Consider the following 18,080-nt stretch of genomic DNA (forward strand, 5'->3'; position numbering starts at 1 on the left):
GGGCTCTTCCGGTGTCCAAATAGCAGCCTCCCAGTGTTGCATGACAAACCGTTAAAGCAGAGGGGAATTTCAGAAGCCCTCCGGGGACCCCCAAGATCTTGTCACCTCTTTGGAATGCCAGAGTACATCTGGTCCTGTACTTACGTTGAGGGGCTCCAAGATGTTCAAGTGCACCAAGCAAACCATGAGTTTCACCGTGATGTCGATGGGAACCCCCTCTGGGATGGAGCAGGTGACCTTTTCCGAAGCTAGAAGAAGACCAGGATGCAATGTCAGCAGCACCTCGATTTAGTCTCAGAGGGCAGCCATCTTGGTCTGCGGCAGAAGAGCCACATTCGACTCCTGCGGTACCTGTGAGACCAACGAGGTTTTAACGGCATGCGCTTTCGAGGGTAAAATCTCCCTTCGTCAACGAGGGGCCTCCGCTTCTGCTTGTATCTGATGAAGGGAGGATGAAGGGAGCTTTGAACCCCGAAAGCGCAGGCCTCCAGAATCTTGTTGGTCTCTAAAGTGGTACTGGATTTGAATCTAGCCATTATAACAGTTGTTTCCCCAACTACCATCTAAAGGTAAAGGTTTCCCTTGCTCGAGAGCCGAGACCAACGAGGTTTTCACGTCATGCGCTTTCGAGGGTAAAACCTCCCTTCGTCAAAGAGGGACCTCCGCTTCTGCCTGTATCTGATGAAGGGAGCTTTGAATCCCGAAAGCGCAGGCCTCCAGAATCTTGTTGGTCTCTAAAGTGGTACTGGATTTGAATCTAGCCATTATAACAGTTGTTTCCCCAACTACCATCTAAAGGTAAAGGTTTCCCTGGCTCGAGAGCCAGTCGAATCCGACTCTAGGAGGCGCTGCTCATCTTCGTTTCCAAGCCGAAGAGCCAGCGCTGTCCGAAGACGTCTCCGTGGTCATGTGGCCGGCATGACTATAGATGCCGAGGCGCACGGAATGCTGTGACCTTCCCACCGAAGCGATACCTATTTATCTACTTGCAATTTCTTGCTTATGAACTGCTCGGTTGGCAGGAGCTGGGACCAGAGACGGGAGCTCACTCCGTCACGCAGCACTCGGGTCTCAAACTGCCGAGCTACAGACCTTCCGGTCTCCAGGTCAGCGTCTTAACCGTTGACCAATCACAGCCCCAACTACCATCTAGGGCTCTTCATTTACTGCTACCTCCAAGTTCTTCCTACTTTCCCTCTTGTCTTTTCTGATTTTTTTTTAAGTTAACTTCCCACACTTGTTACAGCAGAAGTCTTATCTTGCACAGTTCCACGTTCCCCCGCGTTCTCTCTCTGGTGTCATGATTAGGAGCGCGGACTCTAATCTGGGAGAACCGGGTCTGATTCCCCCCTCTTCCACGTGCAGCCAGCTGGGTGACCTCGGGTCAGACACAAGTTCTCTCAGAGCTGTTCTCTCAGGAGCAGTCCTCAAAAGAGCTCTGTCAGCCCCACCTACCTCACAGGCAGTGTTCCCTCTAAGCTGAGTTAGTGTGAGCTAGCTCACAGGTTTTTAGCCTCCGGCTCACACTTTTTTGCCTTCGCTCAGGAAGGGATGTGGCTCCAGAACAAACTAACTTATGTAGTAGCCAAATCACTCACTCACAACTTTAATGCCAGTAGCGCACAAGAGTAGAATGTTTGCTCACAAGACTCCACAGCTTAGAGGGAACATTGCTCACAGGGTGTCTGTTGTGGGGAGAGAGAAGGGCAGGGTATAAATCCAATCTCCTCCTCTTCTTTTTCTGTTGTGTCTAAACTGTAGCTAAAAGTCCACTGCAGCAAGCGGGGTGGGTGCGGGCCACGTCTATGCCTATTCTTTAGCTCTTCCCCTTCAAAACCCTATTAAAACGAACGCATTGCAACATTTTTGCCCCTATAAGCACTAAATGAGATGTGATATTTTTAGCCGCTGTCGTGTACAATGTGAAACTGAAGCCCCAAGAAGGAAGTGAAAAATCCCACAACCTTCTGTTTACATGGAGGAAAAGGGAACCGCCGGATATATTTATTTTGTTTGGATATTTATGCCCCATTTTTCTCCCCAAAGGGGGACCCCCAAGCAGCTGACAGCCTTGTTTCCCCCCCATCTCTGTTTTGTCCTCCAGCCATCGCCCTGCGAGGTCGGTTCCGTTGCGACTCGCAGTGTTCCCTCTAAGCTGAGTGAGTGTGAGCTAGCTCACATTTTTTTAGCCTCCAGCTCACAGATTTTTGTCTTATCTCAGGAAGAATGGCTCTGAAGCAAACTGATTTATGCAGTAGCCAAATCGCTCGCTCACAACTTTAATGCCAGTGGCTCACAAAGTAGAATTTTTGCTTACAAGACTCCACACCTTAGAGGGAACATTGGTTGCGAGTGCGTGTGACTGGCCCAGGGTCACCTGGTGAGCTTCCAGGGCAGAGCGGAGATCCTTGCCTGGTCATCTGGTCACTACACCACACCGGCTCGCAGACGCTAAACTACAAGATGGACCAGCTGCCTCTTCCAACTAAAATAATCCAGGATGTGAAACAACAAAGCATTTGGAACGTTTTTAAGAAGAAGAAGAAATTGGATTTATACCCCGCCCTTCACTACCCAAAGGTGTCTCAGAGCGGCTTACAAACTCCTTCCCCTTCCCCTCCCCACAACAGACACCCTGTGAGGTCGGTGGGGCTGAGAGAGCTCTGACAGAAACTGCTCTTTTTCAAGAACAACTGTGCCAGAACGATGGCTTGCCCAAGGTCACCCAGCAGCTGCAAGTGGAGGAGTGGGGAATCAAACCCGGTTTTCCCAGATTACAGTCCACGCACTTAACCACTACGCCACACTGGTCCATAAAGATCTTCCCATGAACCAGACTGCAGGGAGAAAGTGGATTTTCTGACCGTGGACTGGCATTTTGGACTGGTCCAATTCCACAGGTCCTGTCCACAGCGGGGGCCATCATCACTTTTATCTACCAGAATTTACGGTACGACTCTTACAGTACAACTCTTTTCAGGTCTGTCTCTCCCTCTCTCTTTTTTTTTTGTTTTGAAAAACAGGTGCTGGAACTCTCAAGAGGGAAATGAAGTTTTCAATCTGTATACTGAAAACTCATGAACTTTTAAGTATTTTTAAAAGAATTTTGTCAAAGAGGTTTCCCCCAGAAAAAAAGCCCTGACTCTATTGGACTTCTGATTGACACTAGCTTTGAATAGAGTAACTTGCTCACAAGGAGAAGGGGTTTCACGTGCACAGTCTGGGCGGTCGGTTGCCGACTCCTGTCCCTCCTCCATTTCCACCGGAGCTTGCACTTTAGGGGGAGAGAGAGAGAGAGAAATATTCTGAAAACGAATGCTTCTGCGAATCCAGAATGATATTATGTAATTGCTCCGTTTTAGCTGCTTTCTTCTGCCATGGAGTCTTTATTAGTAACAAAGCAAACAAAGCAGAAACAGAATCCTAAGAGAAGACGAGGGTACAGGGACCACAGAAACCGTGAAAGGTAACACCATGTCCCACTATTAACATTCATCCCATGATTTTGCTAACACAAAAGCCTGACCATTAGAAACCGATTCAAAAAGAACTGGCTGAAATAACTGGCCTGCTCTCCTAAAGAGAGAAGGATCTGGAACGCCCGGGCCAGGACGGAATTATTCACTGCTGAGCCTGTTTAGTAACCTCACATTTAATTCTATGAAAGGTCGGGCGGCATAAGGACCCTGAAGCTGCCAAAACAGCTTTTCCATTTGCAGATGAAAGGAGGGTGATTTTCACCGATTCCCCCACGCACACACTGTAGAGCCCCCCCCCGTACTGTTCTGGGGGAGGGGTGCCTGCCGATCCTCAGAAGCACAGTTTTGCGGGGTTTTGGGGGGGGGCCCTATTATTTAAGTAGCCACAGACATCATTGCATTTTAAGCTATTTACCTGATTTCTTGCATCACGCAGCAGTGCATAAGAGAGTTGCTATTTCTCGTCCATTTTTAAAGGGCAAATGCAAACAGACACACTGCCAAAGGAAACTTAAAGACATTTCTTTAAATAACATCAGAACCGTTCAGTGATCATGCACTGTTTTCAGAGAGAGATTCAATAATCCCAGTACCTTCATTCTCCAAAGAAGAGTCCCCTTCTTCTTCTTCTTCTTCTTCTTTCTTCTCAAGCACAATCCCTGAAAAGTCTGTGATAACCTAAAAACAGACAGGAGAGAGTTGCATCTGGCTAATGTGAGAGGGTAATATGGGTAGGGGGAAACCCTAAGGGGCAATTCAAATATTCAAGGGGACATATGGTACAGCCCTCTCGGAGGACCGTATCATCTCAGGATGCATGTGGGGACACGGCTGTTTGAAAAGAATCCCCCGATCTGGAAGCCATTTTGGTTAATCAGTCCTGCTCCCAGACATATTCGAAGGTGTGACAAGCAATGTTCCCTCTAAGCTGTAGAGTCCTGTGAGCAAAAATTCTACTTTGTGAGCTACTGGCATTAAAGTTGTGAGCAGGTGATTTGGCTACTGCATAAATTAGTTTGCTCTGGAGCCATCCTTCCTGAGCCAAGACAAAAATGTGTGAGCCAGAGGCTAAAAAACTGTGAGCTAGCTCACACTAACTCAGCTTAGAGGGAACACAGGTGACAAGTACAAGGCGAACAATACCATGTGGTCCTTTCACTGTCTGATTTGGCTCTTAGGAGACCATCCACATCCAAAGCACCCAGACGTCTGCAACTTTTCCTAAGGTGACTAACAGTGCCACGCTAGGAGGAGTTACAACTCTCCAGGTCTAATGAAGTCAATGGGCTTACAAAGCTTAACCTGGTCCCCTTAAGCAAGAGGTTTCTATTAATCTTAGGGTTCTCGCCCCGCTGGGTACACAACTGTCAGTAGGACAACACAGACGCCAAAGTGTCACTGATACAGATTAGGCTAGCCGTGCAAAGGAAGGGATCCATGAGCTGACTATTAAGATATACTATGAACTGTTGCCGCCATCGTTGGATAACATCATTATTATCAGGATCAATGACTACTAGCACTTTATAATTTTAACTTTAGAGTGTTTTAGGAAGTTGTAAGACTGCTAATAATTGTTATCTTTTTGTTTTACCCTGTTGTAAGCTGCCCTGAGGGAGGGCAGGGTCTAAATTTGAAAGCTAGATAGATAGATAGATAGACAGACAGACAGACAGACAGACATAGATATAGATGATAGATGATAGACGATAGACAGATGATAGACAGATGATAGACACATATAGATAGATGATAGAAAGACAGATGATAGATATGATAGATAGATAGATGATAGATGATAGACAGATGATAGATGATAGACAGATGATAGACAGATAGATGATAGAAAGATAGATGATAGATATATGATAGATAGATAGATGATAGAAAGACAGATAGAAAGACAGACATATGACAGACATATGACAGATAGATGATAGATAGATGATAGAAAGATAGATAGATGATTGATAGAAAGATAGATGGGTGATAGATAGATGAGAGAGAGAGAGAGAGAGAGAGAGAGAGAGAGATACCGTAGATAGATAGATGGTACATAGACAGACAGACAGACAGACAGAATGGCTCAGCCTTGTAGGACATCATAGCCGTGTGCTCACCGCCAGCGCTTTGTCATACTGCTTGTTAGAAATGTACAGTTCGGCAGCTATATTGACGTCCTCCACAGAGACAAGGTTCTGGTGTTTGCCAAAGGCTTCCTCCATGATCTCAATTGCTGCTGCAATATCATTGGCCTCGTAGTAACTCCTGAAGAAACCAGCGGTAAACGCTGATGAGTGTTCATAATTAAAGGAAAGGGAAATCTGACGACAGAGCGAAATCCAGAAGCACCAACATAATTTCCTGGGGTAGGAGGTTTCATTGGCTGCCGAATAGCCCAACCCAGCCTGAGCTCATCATAGCTGGGAAGCTAAGCAGGGTCAGCCGTGGTTGGTACTTGGAGGGGAGACCACCAAGGATGTTCAAGGTCGATATGCAGAGGCAGGCTATGGCAAAGCATCTCCGCTCATCTCTCACCTTGGAAACCCCCTGGTCCTGGGCACGTCATGAGTTGGCTGGAGCACCCAATGATTATTGTTACAAGCTTTCATTGGTCAAGGCTCACGTCTTCATTTGTACCTGACAAAGTGAGTTCTGACTTATGAAAGCTTATAGAGGAGGAGAGGAGATTGGATTTATACCCCTTGCCCTCCACTCGGAGTCTCAGAGCGGCTTACAAACTCCTTCCCCTTCAGACACTGTGTGAGGTAGGCGGGGCTGAGAGAGCTCTGAGAGAACTGCCGTTGAGAGAAAAAGCTCTGAGAGAAAAAGAGATTGGATTTATACCCCGCCCTTCACTCGGAGTCTCAGAGCGGCAACTTATCAGATCAATGAATAAGGCGTGAGGTGTAATACGTAGTTATGTAGTAACTAAGACTCCGGAATGATACTTCGTTTCGTTGAACAACTTATTCAGAAGCAAAAGCGCATTACTATAGAAAAATACAAAACATATCGCTGACAATAGAATGCATGACAGACTGGAGCATTCCGGAGTCTTCGTTACTACATAACTACGTGTTACACCTCACGCCTTATTCATTGACCTGATAAGTTGCCTTGTTTGTAACATATACATCGAGTAGTTTTCACATTATGTACTGTATTTGTTAGATTGATTTATAAACTGCAGTATTATTATTTAGCATCTTTTTCTCAGCTTTTTTCCTTCTTTCATCAGTTTCAGCTGGGAAGTCTCTTTGTACTTATTCCGATAAAGGGTTCTTTCAGGCATGAATCAGCCTTATACTGCATCAGACCATCAGTATCCGCAACTCAGACTGGCAGCAGCTCTCCAGGGTCTCAGGCAGAAGAGGTCTTTCACATCATCTACTGCCTGGTCCTTTTAACAGGAGATGCCGGGGATTGAACCTGGAACCTTCTGCATGCCAAGCAGAGGCTCTTCCACTGAGCCACAGCCCCTCTTTACAGCTCTCCAAGGTCTCAGGCAGAGGTCTTTCTCATCATCTACTGCCTGGTCCTTTTAACAGGAGATGCCGGGGATTGAACCTGGAACCTTCTGCATGCCAAGCAGAGGCTCTTCCACTGAGCCACAGCCCCTCTTTACAGCTCTCCAGGGTCTCAGGCAGAGGTCTTTCTCATCATCTACTGCCTGGTCCTTTTAGCTGGAGATGCCGGGGAATGAACCTGGGACCTTCTGCATGCCAAGCAGAGGCTCTTCCACTGAGCCACAGCCCCTCTTTACAGCTCTCCAGGGTCTCAGGCAGAGGTCTTTCACATCATCTACTGCCTGGTCCTTTTAACAGGAGATGCCGGGGACTGAACATGGGACCTTCTGCATGCCAAGCAGAGGCTCTTCCACTGAGCCACAGCACCTCCCCACCACTGGTCCCTTAAGGTCACTATTACCCACTCAGACTGGCAGCAGCTTCCAGGGTCTCAGGCTGAGGTCTTCCACGGCATCTACCGCCTGGTGCTTTCAACTGGAGATTCTGGGGACTGAACCTGGGACCTTCTGCACGCAAAGCAGAGGCTCTGCCACTGAGCCACGGCCCCTCCCCTCTGTTCTTGGCATGTAACGCCATGTTGACAGCAAGAAAAAAGAAACATATGTTGAGAAAGTAGGGGTGCACATTAAATAGTTCCCCAGATGCTCACTTTGCCATATCCCTTGCCAAATGCATAAAGCGATCGCCGTCAAAAGGGGTCAGGAGATTCAAAATGCGCCTGTAGCCATCCATCGCCAGCTTGTGTTCCCCCAACTGCTCGTACAGGCTTGATCTCTCCCACAGGTAGCGCACGTTGGTAGGATCATATTTCAGGGCTGTAGAAACAGACGAGGCATTATTACGGCCTTTGTAGTCATACAAACCTCAGCCAAGTTCACAGCATCGGCCTGATGGAGAGTTATACAAACGGCAAAGCCTGCCCAGCGTTTTGCATCATTTCATAGGATCACAGAGTTGGAAGGGACCTCCGGGGTCATCTAGTCCAACCCCCCTGCACAATGTAGGAAATTCACAAATACCTCCCCTCCCACACCACCAGAGTCCCTTGCTCCACGCCGAGAAGATGACAAAAAACCCCTCCAGGATCCCTGGCCAATCTGGCCTGGAGAAAAATTGCTTCCTGACCCAAACGTGGCGATCAGCATTTCCGTGGGTGGAAGAAAGGGTCACAAAAACTAAGCACTGATGCAGCCCTTCCTGCCCTCCCTCTCATGATCTGCCTGAGTTCACATTCATTTGGACTAGCCCCCGCATAAAGAGAAGAGGACTGGATTTATACCCCGCTCTTCACTACCCAAATGAGTCTCAGAGCGGCTTACAAACTCCCTTCCCTTCCCTTCCCCTCCCCACAACACACACCCTGTGAGGTGGGTGGGGCTGAGAGAACTCTGACAGAAACTGCTCTTTTTTCAAGAACAGCTCTTAACAGAACTACGGCTTGCCCAAGGTCATCCAGCCAGGTGCAAGTGGAGGAGTGGGGAATCGAACCCAGTTCTCCCAGATCAGAGTCCACGCACTTAACCACTACACCAAGGAGGAGGAGGAGATTAGATTTATACACCGCCCTTTATTCGGAGTCTCAGAGCAGCTTACAAACTCCTTTCCCTTCCCCTCCCCACAACAGACACCCTGTGAGGTAGGTGGGGCTGAGAGAGCTCTGAGATAACTGCCCTTGGGAGAACAGCTCTTGTCAGAACTTAGGACTGGCCCAAGGTCACGCCAGCCAGGTGCAAGTGGAGGAGTGGGGAATCAAATGCAGTTCTCCCAGATTAGAGTCCACGCACTCAACCTCAACACCAAACTGCTTTTCTTTCTGGTTTTTAATGCTCACTCGACTTCCCCCGAATACCAAGAGGAAAGAAATCAGATACCTGAGCAAGCATACTATAAGGAACTTCCATGTTCAGTGGCACTATACCATAGAGCGCTAAGTACTGAGGATAGACGACAAGGGGCGGCTGGTTTTTCATGCCCTGCTCATGAACTAACAGAGGCCTTTGGCTGACCTCCACAGGGAAAAGAAGACTGGACTGACCCAGCAAGGCCATTAACTTTTATGTATGAATGAATTCGTGTCACTTCCCCCTCAAATCTTACATAGCATTGCTTTACTACAATACTGCCTCCCTTTGTTGCTTAGCTTATTTTAGCTGAAAAAATTGTATGATTCTCTTATTCACATTATTTTATGTTACTAATTTTATTAACTTTCTCTTGTTTGTGTTTTTATACTGTTCCCATGTTATTACTGTTTTTAATAACTCCGATTCTATTAAATTTTCCAGGCAGATCTGATGAGTTTAATATCTCCCTCCCCCCCTTTCATATTGTTCTAACAAAATCACCTTTAAGGTGGCCAAATGTTGCCCCTCGGCAAGACCAACAAGGAAGCAGCTGGTCAGGTCTCCTTATTCACTGTCTCTGCTATTGAAATCGGCCTGCCAGGCTGCTGGGGAATTTCATTGTTTGCAAATGCGCTAACGACGAGTGCCAATTGTGACTGGTCGATGATTGCAACTAAGGAAGAAATACTGAGAGCCAGTTTGGTGTAGTGGTTAAGTGTGCGGACTCTAATCTGGGAGAACTGGGTTTGATTCCCCACTCCTCCACTTGCAGCTGCTGATGTGACCTTGGGTCAGTCATAAGTTCTGTCAGAGCTGTCCTTGAAAAAGAGCAGTTTGTGTCAGAGCTCTCTCAGCCCCACCCACCTCCCAGGGTGTCTGTTGTGGGGAGGGGAAGGGAAAGGAGTTTGTAAGCCGCTCTGAGACTCCAAGTGAGACTCTCTTCTTCTTCTACTGCCTCCCCTTTTGCTTCTGGAATTTCACAGGAAAGTTGCTATTTACAAAAAGGAAAGGTTTAAAGCAAGACAAACAAATAAAAAGGCAACGTTTGAGTCCGGTGGCACCTTTAAGGCCAACAGCGCTGCATTCTGGGTATTTTGCGTGCAAGCACCCTTCTTCGTATCTGTAGACTAAATAAAGCGTTGCTGGTCTCAAAGGTGCCACTGGACTCAAACTTTGCTCTGCTGCTTCAGACCCACACGGCTACCGCTCTGAGGCTGCGGTCACATGGAGCATTAGCCACGCTACAGAGACGGAAGATAGGCAAATTATCCCGGTGCGATCACACCGCCACATCGGGGAAGCATAGAGCTCTTGTGGCAAACCCGAGGCTTCCCGCCAAAGATGTGGAGTTAAAAACTAGTACCTCCGAGGTACTAGTTTCTGGAAACCGCGGGGCAAGGGCTGGCGTCTGATCGCGTTTCTGGTGGTGGTACCCGGCGCCCGCCCATGTCCCTTCGCAAACAGGTTCCCCCCCCCCAAGTCTCCACAAGATGTGCACAAGCACACAACGGCGCATGTGCACAAAGAGGAAAGCGAAAGTGCCATTTTGGCTTTTTTTAAAAAAAGATCCCGTTTGTCATGGCAGTGGCGCCTAGCCATTGCTGGTGTGATCGCGCCGCACCGCTTCATTGCCGCGCTGCAGGACTGTCGTGTGATCGCCACCCTCATTTACCTGCCGGCTCTGAGGGAAGGACCCGCGGTGTGCCGCCAGCGCGTCTGATCACGTAATCGCGGATCAAACTGCGCCGGGGCAATTAGCCACGCCTCCCCACCGCGATATCCGGCCCGTGTGACCGGGGCCTGAGTCGACCAAACAAAAGTCAGTTTGTACACTGTATTTCCTCACAGCTGCCTGAATGTACGATATCATTATTATGACCTATGTTCCATAGATCACTGTAGACAGATTATGTTCTATAGATGAAGAAGAAGATAAGAGAATGGAAAGGGAAGGAGAAAGGGAAGGAGAAAGGGAAGGGGAAGGGAAGAGAACAGTAATAGCGTCTATATAGAAATCGGAACAAGCGGCTACACTTAAAACTACAGCATACTAAAAATCTGGAATTTGTATATGTAATGATTCCATTTTTGGTGTGGGCGTGTATTTCTTTAAATGTTTAGCGTGACTGCAGTAATGTAAGGAGAGTGATAGAGGGAGATAAGTGTGATGTGATTGGCTGATGACTGAGAGTGTGGGAGGAGAGATGTCTGTGAGGAGATTCTGTGTTCTTGAATAGACTTGTGTGAGAGTCTGTGTGACAGAGGTTTAGCCTGTGTGGCTATGAGAGAGAAAGTTCAGCCTGTGTGGCTGTATGAGCAAGAGAGTTCAGCCTGTGTGGCTATATATATGAGAGAGAGAGAGTTTAGACTGAGTATCTAAGCCTGTCAGAGTGGAGTTTCGGTGTTTGAGAGACTGTGTGTGACGCCAAGCGTTGTCAGTTATATTTTCTTTCTTCAACAATAGTTTGAAAATACCCAGAAACCTATTTTGTTCTTTTATAAATAAATTATGATTTGTTTAAACTTATCCCAGAAATCAGAACAGTCCTTCCTCAGGGCCACATAGTCCTCTGAAGCGCTCAGACACTGGGTCATTCTACCAAAATAGAGAGTGTTGGAATTTTTAATTCCTGGTGGCAGCAGAAATCTACTAAATTCATGTACACAGAGTGTGAATTAAAGGAGAAACAGTCTCCCCAGTAAGCAGTACATCACAGTATACTAGGGCAAAAATAACAGATATGTTAAGACCTTCAGGATAGGAACAGAATCTACTGACTTCCCAGCGATTTGGCTTCCAATTTTAAACAACTTGATTTCTCAAAGAAGAAATCCCAAAAGTATTAGATGATTTGAATCTATGGTAAAGACTGTTCACCTCAGAATTAAAAACAGAAACTTTTCTTATTGGATAACTGTGATGTATAGATAATGTAGGCAAGTTTGGTAAATTTTAACTTTGTAGATATGTTTTGTTCAAAACCAATATATATATATATATTAAAAAAACAGAGTGTGACCTGCACAGCCTGTGGGGGCCTGTTATTACCTGAGGCAGGTTCATCGTTGTCATGGAGACCATGAGCCGCTCCTGACAAGGCCGCCTCGGAATGGATGCTGAAGTCCACCCAAACAACCAGTCTTCAGCACCACCCCTGAGAGCCCCGAACGCATTGGACAAAGCAGCTGTTGGAATTGCTCTCCCAACTGTCCTGCTCGTAAACATTCGATAAAAGTCTAATTCCAGCATCACTGCTGTCAATGGCTTCACGTCATGTACCGCTAAAGATTCTTTCTCAGCTGTCAGACACGGAAACTTGACATCCGCTAGCTTACCTTTTGCGTAGCAGAAAATGGCCTGCTTAATATTGTCCTGCTCGAGCGACATTTCCGCCAGCCGCACCCACTCCTCGGTGTCGCTGGGGTTTAAGTGAGCGGCAATCAGTTCAAACTGCAAAGACTTCTCCATATCGCCTTGGTCTTCGTAAATCATGGCAAGCGTCGAGAAGGGTTCGTACGCAAGAGGAGCTGCTCAAAACAAAGCAAACACCAATGCGTTCACATTTCAATCAGCTGGAGCCACCCAAGCTTCCATTGTAGCACATGGCTGGAAACTGTGCAAACTGTTCCACTGTATTAAAATAAGAAGCACCCATCCATCACCGCCTCCTCATCTAGCAACACATGACCCACATAACAATGCACCATTTGTTTATTAAAACATTTTTTGCCCAGAGACACAAAGTGATTCACAACTCTGGCCAAAGCTAGCCAACAGATCACTAATAAAACCAACAGTCTACTAAAACAGGAGTCAAAGGACTACGTGGGTAATTAACTGTGCATGCACAGCTGGGTTTCCTACCCCATATCCCTTCAGTCACACACAAACACACACACGGAAACCCCAAAACATCTCCAGGGGTTCTCTATATGCGGTCAAATGGCTTCTTAAATTCTCAGTCCATAGACTCAAGTAAGCTGATATAACTGGGGAGGGATGGCAGCCCAATATATAGCCCAATCTCGCCAGATCTCAGAAGCTAAGCAGGGTCAGTACTTGGATGGGAGACCACCAAGGAAGGCTCTGCAGAGGAAGGCTATGGCAAACCACCTCTGCTTCTCAGATCTTGGAAGCTAAGCAGGATGGGTGGATGGAAGACCACCAAGGAAGACTCTGCAGAGGAAGGCTATGGCAAACCACCTCTGCTTCTCAGATCTTGGAAGCTAAGCAGGATGGGTACTTGGATGGAAGACCACCAAGGAAGACTCTGCAGAGGAAGGCAATGGCAAACCACCTCTGCTTCTCAGATCCTGGAAGCTAAGCAGGATGTGTACTTGGATGGAAGACCACCAAGGAAGGCTCTGCAGAGGAAGGCCATGGCAAACCACCTCTGCTTCTCAGATCTTGGAAGCTAAGCAGGATGGGTACTTGGATGGAAGACCACCAAGGAAGACTCTGCAGAGGAAGGCTATGGCAAACCACCTCTGCTTCTCAGATCTTGGAAGCTAAGCAGGATGGGTACTTGGATGGAAGACCACCAAGGAAGGCTCTGCAGAGGAAGGCAATGGCAAACCACTTCTGCCTAATCGTTTGCCTTGAAAGCCCCTTGCTGGTGTCGCCACAAGTCAGCTGTGACTTGATGGCGTTTTACATACACACAAGAAAATACAATTAGCTTTCCAAGGTCAAAGACCTGGTGGTCCAAAGATGATGTTCTGTTTAAATACCATTTACATTTTAGAATAGAACACTTACATATATACACCCACACACTGAATTATTCTCATTTGTCCATCTTCCAGTCATTGCCAACTCAAAACCTTGCTCGATACGAGGACACACACCTTGTCTTATGATCTCCATGCACATCAGAATGGCCTCTTCGTGTTCTCCTCGGGCAAACCTGATGTTGGCTTCCCCCATGAGGCCTCTCAGCGCCCGGGGCAGCTTACTGCGGGGCCGTTTTTCCTAGGACAGAGAACCATTTTAGGGCGGGTGGCTCAGCCGAAAAGAACTCTTGGCTGAAGAGCTGTTTGGTCTAACTGAAGGTGCAGTCCTCAGAAAACAACTGAAAATCAGTGATGAATATGGAGCATATGGAGCAGAGGTCCATCAGTGGCTATTAGCCACAAGGTATAGATAGGGGCTCTGGGGCAAGTGATGCTCTGTCTTCTTGGTGCTTGGGGGGGGGTCAACAGTGGGAGGGCTTCTAATGTCCTGGCCCCACTGCTGGAGCTCCTGATGGCACCTGGTATTTTTGGCCACTGCGTGATACAGAGTGTTGGACTGGATGGGCCTTTGGCCTGATCCAACCCTGGCTTCTCTTATGTTCTTATGTTAGGTATAAACAGGAACTCTCAGTCTGGGGCAAGGGATGCTCTGTATTCTTGGTGCTTGGGAGGTGGGCAACAGTGGGAGGGCTTCTGGCGTCCTGGCCCCACTGGTGGACCTCCTGATGGCACCTGGTGTTTTTGGCCACTGTGTGACAGAGTGTTGGACTGGATAGGCCTTTGGCCTGATCCAACATTGGCGTCTCTTATGTTCTTAACTTGGAATAAGCCTCACTGAATGCACTTAATTAACAGGAGGAGGGGTTGAATCCAACCAGTTTTTGTCAGACAGTGAACAAGCAAGGGCGATCCCCATTTGACCACCTAAAAAGGCTAGACGGGGGATCACGGGACCTGCTTGAACACAAGCGGCGGGGAACAGAGCTTGTAATGAAGTGGAGAGGAGGGCAGGACCGAGTGGAGAAGGTTGCTGGATCCACCCCTAGGTTTTCACTGGAGGTGGAACAATAAATCCAACAATAGTCCTGAAGGGGCGGGAAATTATCTCTGGGGGAGTGAGGGCTGTTCTAGATGATGTTACATTGGGCCCCCTTTTGAAAGAGGCATCTTCTCTCCTGAAGGAGGAACACGCTAGCTTTGTGTGAAACCTACATTAAAAATAATTCGGGGCACCTTTTAAAAAACAAGCACTAGATGAATCGTCTGAGTGTTATAAAGTTACTGTGACTTTATGCTCCAAGTTACACTAATCACATCCAGTGAAATACAAATTAAGTCTTTTATTAGTAAGAGTGATGCGTGAAACAAACAGCAGACCCCCCCCTTCATTAGATTCCCTTGTAGTGTTCTACATTCCCAGTAACACACTAGAGTATTAACAAACAAGCAAGAGAAAGAAATATATAGAGCATGTCCAACTGGAAATTAACATTAGGTATTCTAGCTGCCATGGAGCTGCGGTGGCTCAAGTGGTTAAGGCGCTGAACTGCAGGCGGTGGAAGGTCAGTAGTTCAGCAGTTCGAGACCCGGGTGCCGCATGATGGAGTGAGCTCCCGTCTCTAGTTCCAGCTCCTGCCAACCTAGCAGTTCGAAAGCAAGAAATTGCAAGTAGATAAATAGGTACCACTTTGGTGGGAAGGTAACAGCGTTCCGTGCGTCTTGGTGTTTAGTCATGCCGGCCACATGACCACAGAAACATCTTCGGACAGCGCTGGCTCTTCGGCTTTGAAACGGAGATGAGCACCGCAACCCTAGAGTCGGATTCGACTGGCTTTCGAGCAAGGGAACCTTTACCTTTTTTATTCTAGCTGCCACCCATCTGTATCTGTGTGTAGTTAGAGGGAGAAATCAGCATTCTCCGTAGAAAGTCTGTCCAGCCAATTCCTAAGGGCTCAAATGAGCAGTCTGGTGTAGTCTCTCAATCAGATGCGTGAGGAGAATCCCGACTCTCCATACAGATGTCTGTTGTGGGACTAGAGCGCCTTCTCCTTCAAGCTTCAAGCATTAAAATTCATCACTGATTTTCAGCAGTCCCAGCAAAGGTCCCCAGAGGCGTTTAAACCTTTAAATACTTACTTTCATCATTTTCTTAGTTTCTCTATTAAGCACCATCTCCAGGGCAAAAACGTCTCCCGCTGTAGGCTGTTCCAAGGTTTCTTCATCCTCCTCCTCTTCTTCATCTTCCTCCTCTTCATTTTCTCCCATCATGGAAGCAAAAACTCGGTGGACGGATTTACTGACCCCATCCGATGTCTCTTCTGGTTGAAAAGAGAATAAATAGTAAAGATTTACAGTCGTGTCTGATTAGGCAGTGTTTGCAACCAATAGCTGAATCTGGGAGTTCCAAAAACACAGCTCGGCAAACATCTACTCTGCATATCAGAATCTCTAGTTCAGACCCCCAGTTTGATCCTATAGATATTTTTTAGCTGCAGTCGCACAAATCAATTCAGTCTTTCCTCTTAGGAATCCTGAAAACAGGGCTGCCAAAAACTCCCCATCCCAACCTGGCCATGAAAGCAGTGAATGTTTTGGGAGCACCAGATGGTCTAACATGGCAAAAACAAAGTTGGGGTGGACCTGGCCAGCAGAGTACCTCCATGGAAGATCTGACCCCTTCCAGGAAAAAAACAAAAACAATAAACTATTTCTTTCATAACAACAACAAAATGCTACGAAAGTTCACAGAAGGCAACCCCGCACCCTGTCCACAGTGCAAAAGACATTGCCTGGGATAGATGCACCCTCCAGGAGCTGAAAAAGAAACTAAATCCTCGTTATCTATAATGATCTACCCCCAGGACTGTTACGGTAAAGGGACTACATGGGCTTTCCGGTAAGGAGAGAGGGAAAGAGGACAGTGAGAGTGGAAAGTGCCATCAAATCACAGCCCACTTATGGCTACCCTGTTGGGTTTTCAAGGCAAGAGACAAAGAGAGTTAGTTTGCCATTGCCTGCCTCTGCAACCCTAGACTTCCCTAATAGTCTCTCATCCAAGGAGCAACCAGGACTGACCTTGGCCCCGGTCACACGGGCAGGAAAATGTGGAGGGGAAGCGTGGCTGTTTGCCCCGGAGCAAAATAACGCGCGGTTGCGCAATCAGACGTCACGTAGAGGTCCCGTCCAGGTCCCGTGGTTAGGGGGGAGGTGCCGATCACAGGACAATCCTGCGGCGCGGCAAAGAAGCGGCCTCTCTAGCAAAAGGCTCCATGGGTTTAACCCCTTCCAGGGCTGCAGAGGAATGCAAACTGTGGGCCGCCCTCCCACCACGCCCGCCTGCACCTCCCCCTCTGCCGCCCGGTGCAGAGAATTCCTCTCGAGCAGGCCAAGGCAGGAGGGGGGGGGTATGGAAAAAAGGAGGGGGCTGTGTTGGTTGTTTTTAAATGAAGTGTGCGCATGCGCCGTTGGGTGCTTGTGCGCATCCCATGCAGACTTGGGGGAAAAAAACTTTTAGCGATGGGACATGGGCGGGCGCCGGATGCCACGAGCTACCACCGGAAATGTAATCAGACGTCCACCCTTGCCCTGCGATTTCCGGAAACTAGTACCTTGGAGGTACTAGTTTTTTTTACCCCGCATCTTCGGCGGGAAGCCTCGGGTTCGCCACGGGAGCTCTACGCTTCCCAGATGTGGTGCTGTGATCGCGCCCGGAAAATCCGCCTTCCGTCTCTGTAGCGTGGCTAATGCTCCGTGTGACCGCAGCCATAGTTTAACTTTTGAGGTCTGATGACAGCAGGGCAGCCTGGCCATCCAGGTCAGGGTGGAATGAGGATACCTAGAGCCAAATTGGTCTCTCTGAAGTGCCTACTGTGTTCTCCTACTGTTTTTAGATTACTTGGTTGGGGGAATGAATATCCCACAAATGTAACTAAATCTGGAAATCAGTACAGTATATATTAAACAGACATTCTTGAAATGAGGCAAACAGCAATACATCATTTGTTTTCTGGGCAAGACACGCAAGATGCCATATGTTTTCACTGAGTAACCATGGTACATTTATGTTCCTTCAATTAAGCGGCTGGTATAACACATACCTTCAACTTCGCTGTGACTCTCAGGGGCCACATTCAAACCTTGTCCAGAAGTAGATGGACCATCAGGATCTTCTGCAATTTCTTCAGTGAGCACATTTCCTTCATCCTGTGGAGACCAGCAAAAGTGTAATAAAAAGATCTGTTTTAGTTTGCTATAGGGTCGCCAGCTCTGGATTGGGAAATACCTGTAAATTTGGGGGGTGGAGCCTGGGGGGGGGGAAACAGAGTCCGGAGAGGGAAGGGACCTTAGCAGGGTACGATGCCATAGAGTCCACCCTCCAAAGCAGCCATTTTCTCCAGAGGAGCGGATTTTTGGTCATCTTGAGATACTGTAATAACCTGATGGTTGGCAACACTAGTTTGTTAAACCATAGCACCGTAGAGAGATTCAGGTGG

The 18,080-nt window shown here is 47.6% G+C and overlaps 1 protein-coding gene across 1 annotated transcript; it reads right to left on the bottom strand.

Annotated features, from left to right (window-relative positions):
* Nucleotides 1–144: 144 nt before the first annotated feature.
* On the bottom strand, nucleotides 145–17,790 carry GTF3C3 (general transcription factor IIIC subunit 3; the record flags this gene model as incomplete). Its single annotated transcript, XM_015417576.1, has 9 exons — nucleotides 145–248; nucleotides 3,194–3,274; nucleotides 4,073–4,157; nucleotides 5,600–5,747; nucleotides 7,659–7,824; nucleotides 12,190–12,381; nucleotides 13,702–13,825; nucleotides 15,724–15,905; nucleotides 17,685–17,790. Coding segments are annotated over 9 exons (1,188 nt in total), but the record flags the coding sequence as incomplete, so codon positions are not given.
* Nucleotides 17,791–18,080: the final 290 nt, after the last annotated feature.

This window comes from Gekko japonicus, unplaced genomic scaffold (assembly GCF_001447785.1).
Source record: "Gekko japonicus isolate JY-2015 unplaced genomic scaffold, Gekko_japonicus_V1.1 scaffold7199, whole genome shotgun sequence".
Lineage (NCBI taxonomy): Eukaryota > Metazoa > Chordata > Lepidosauria > Squamata > Gekkonidae > Gekko > Gekko japonicus.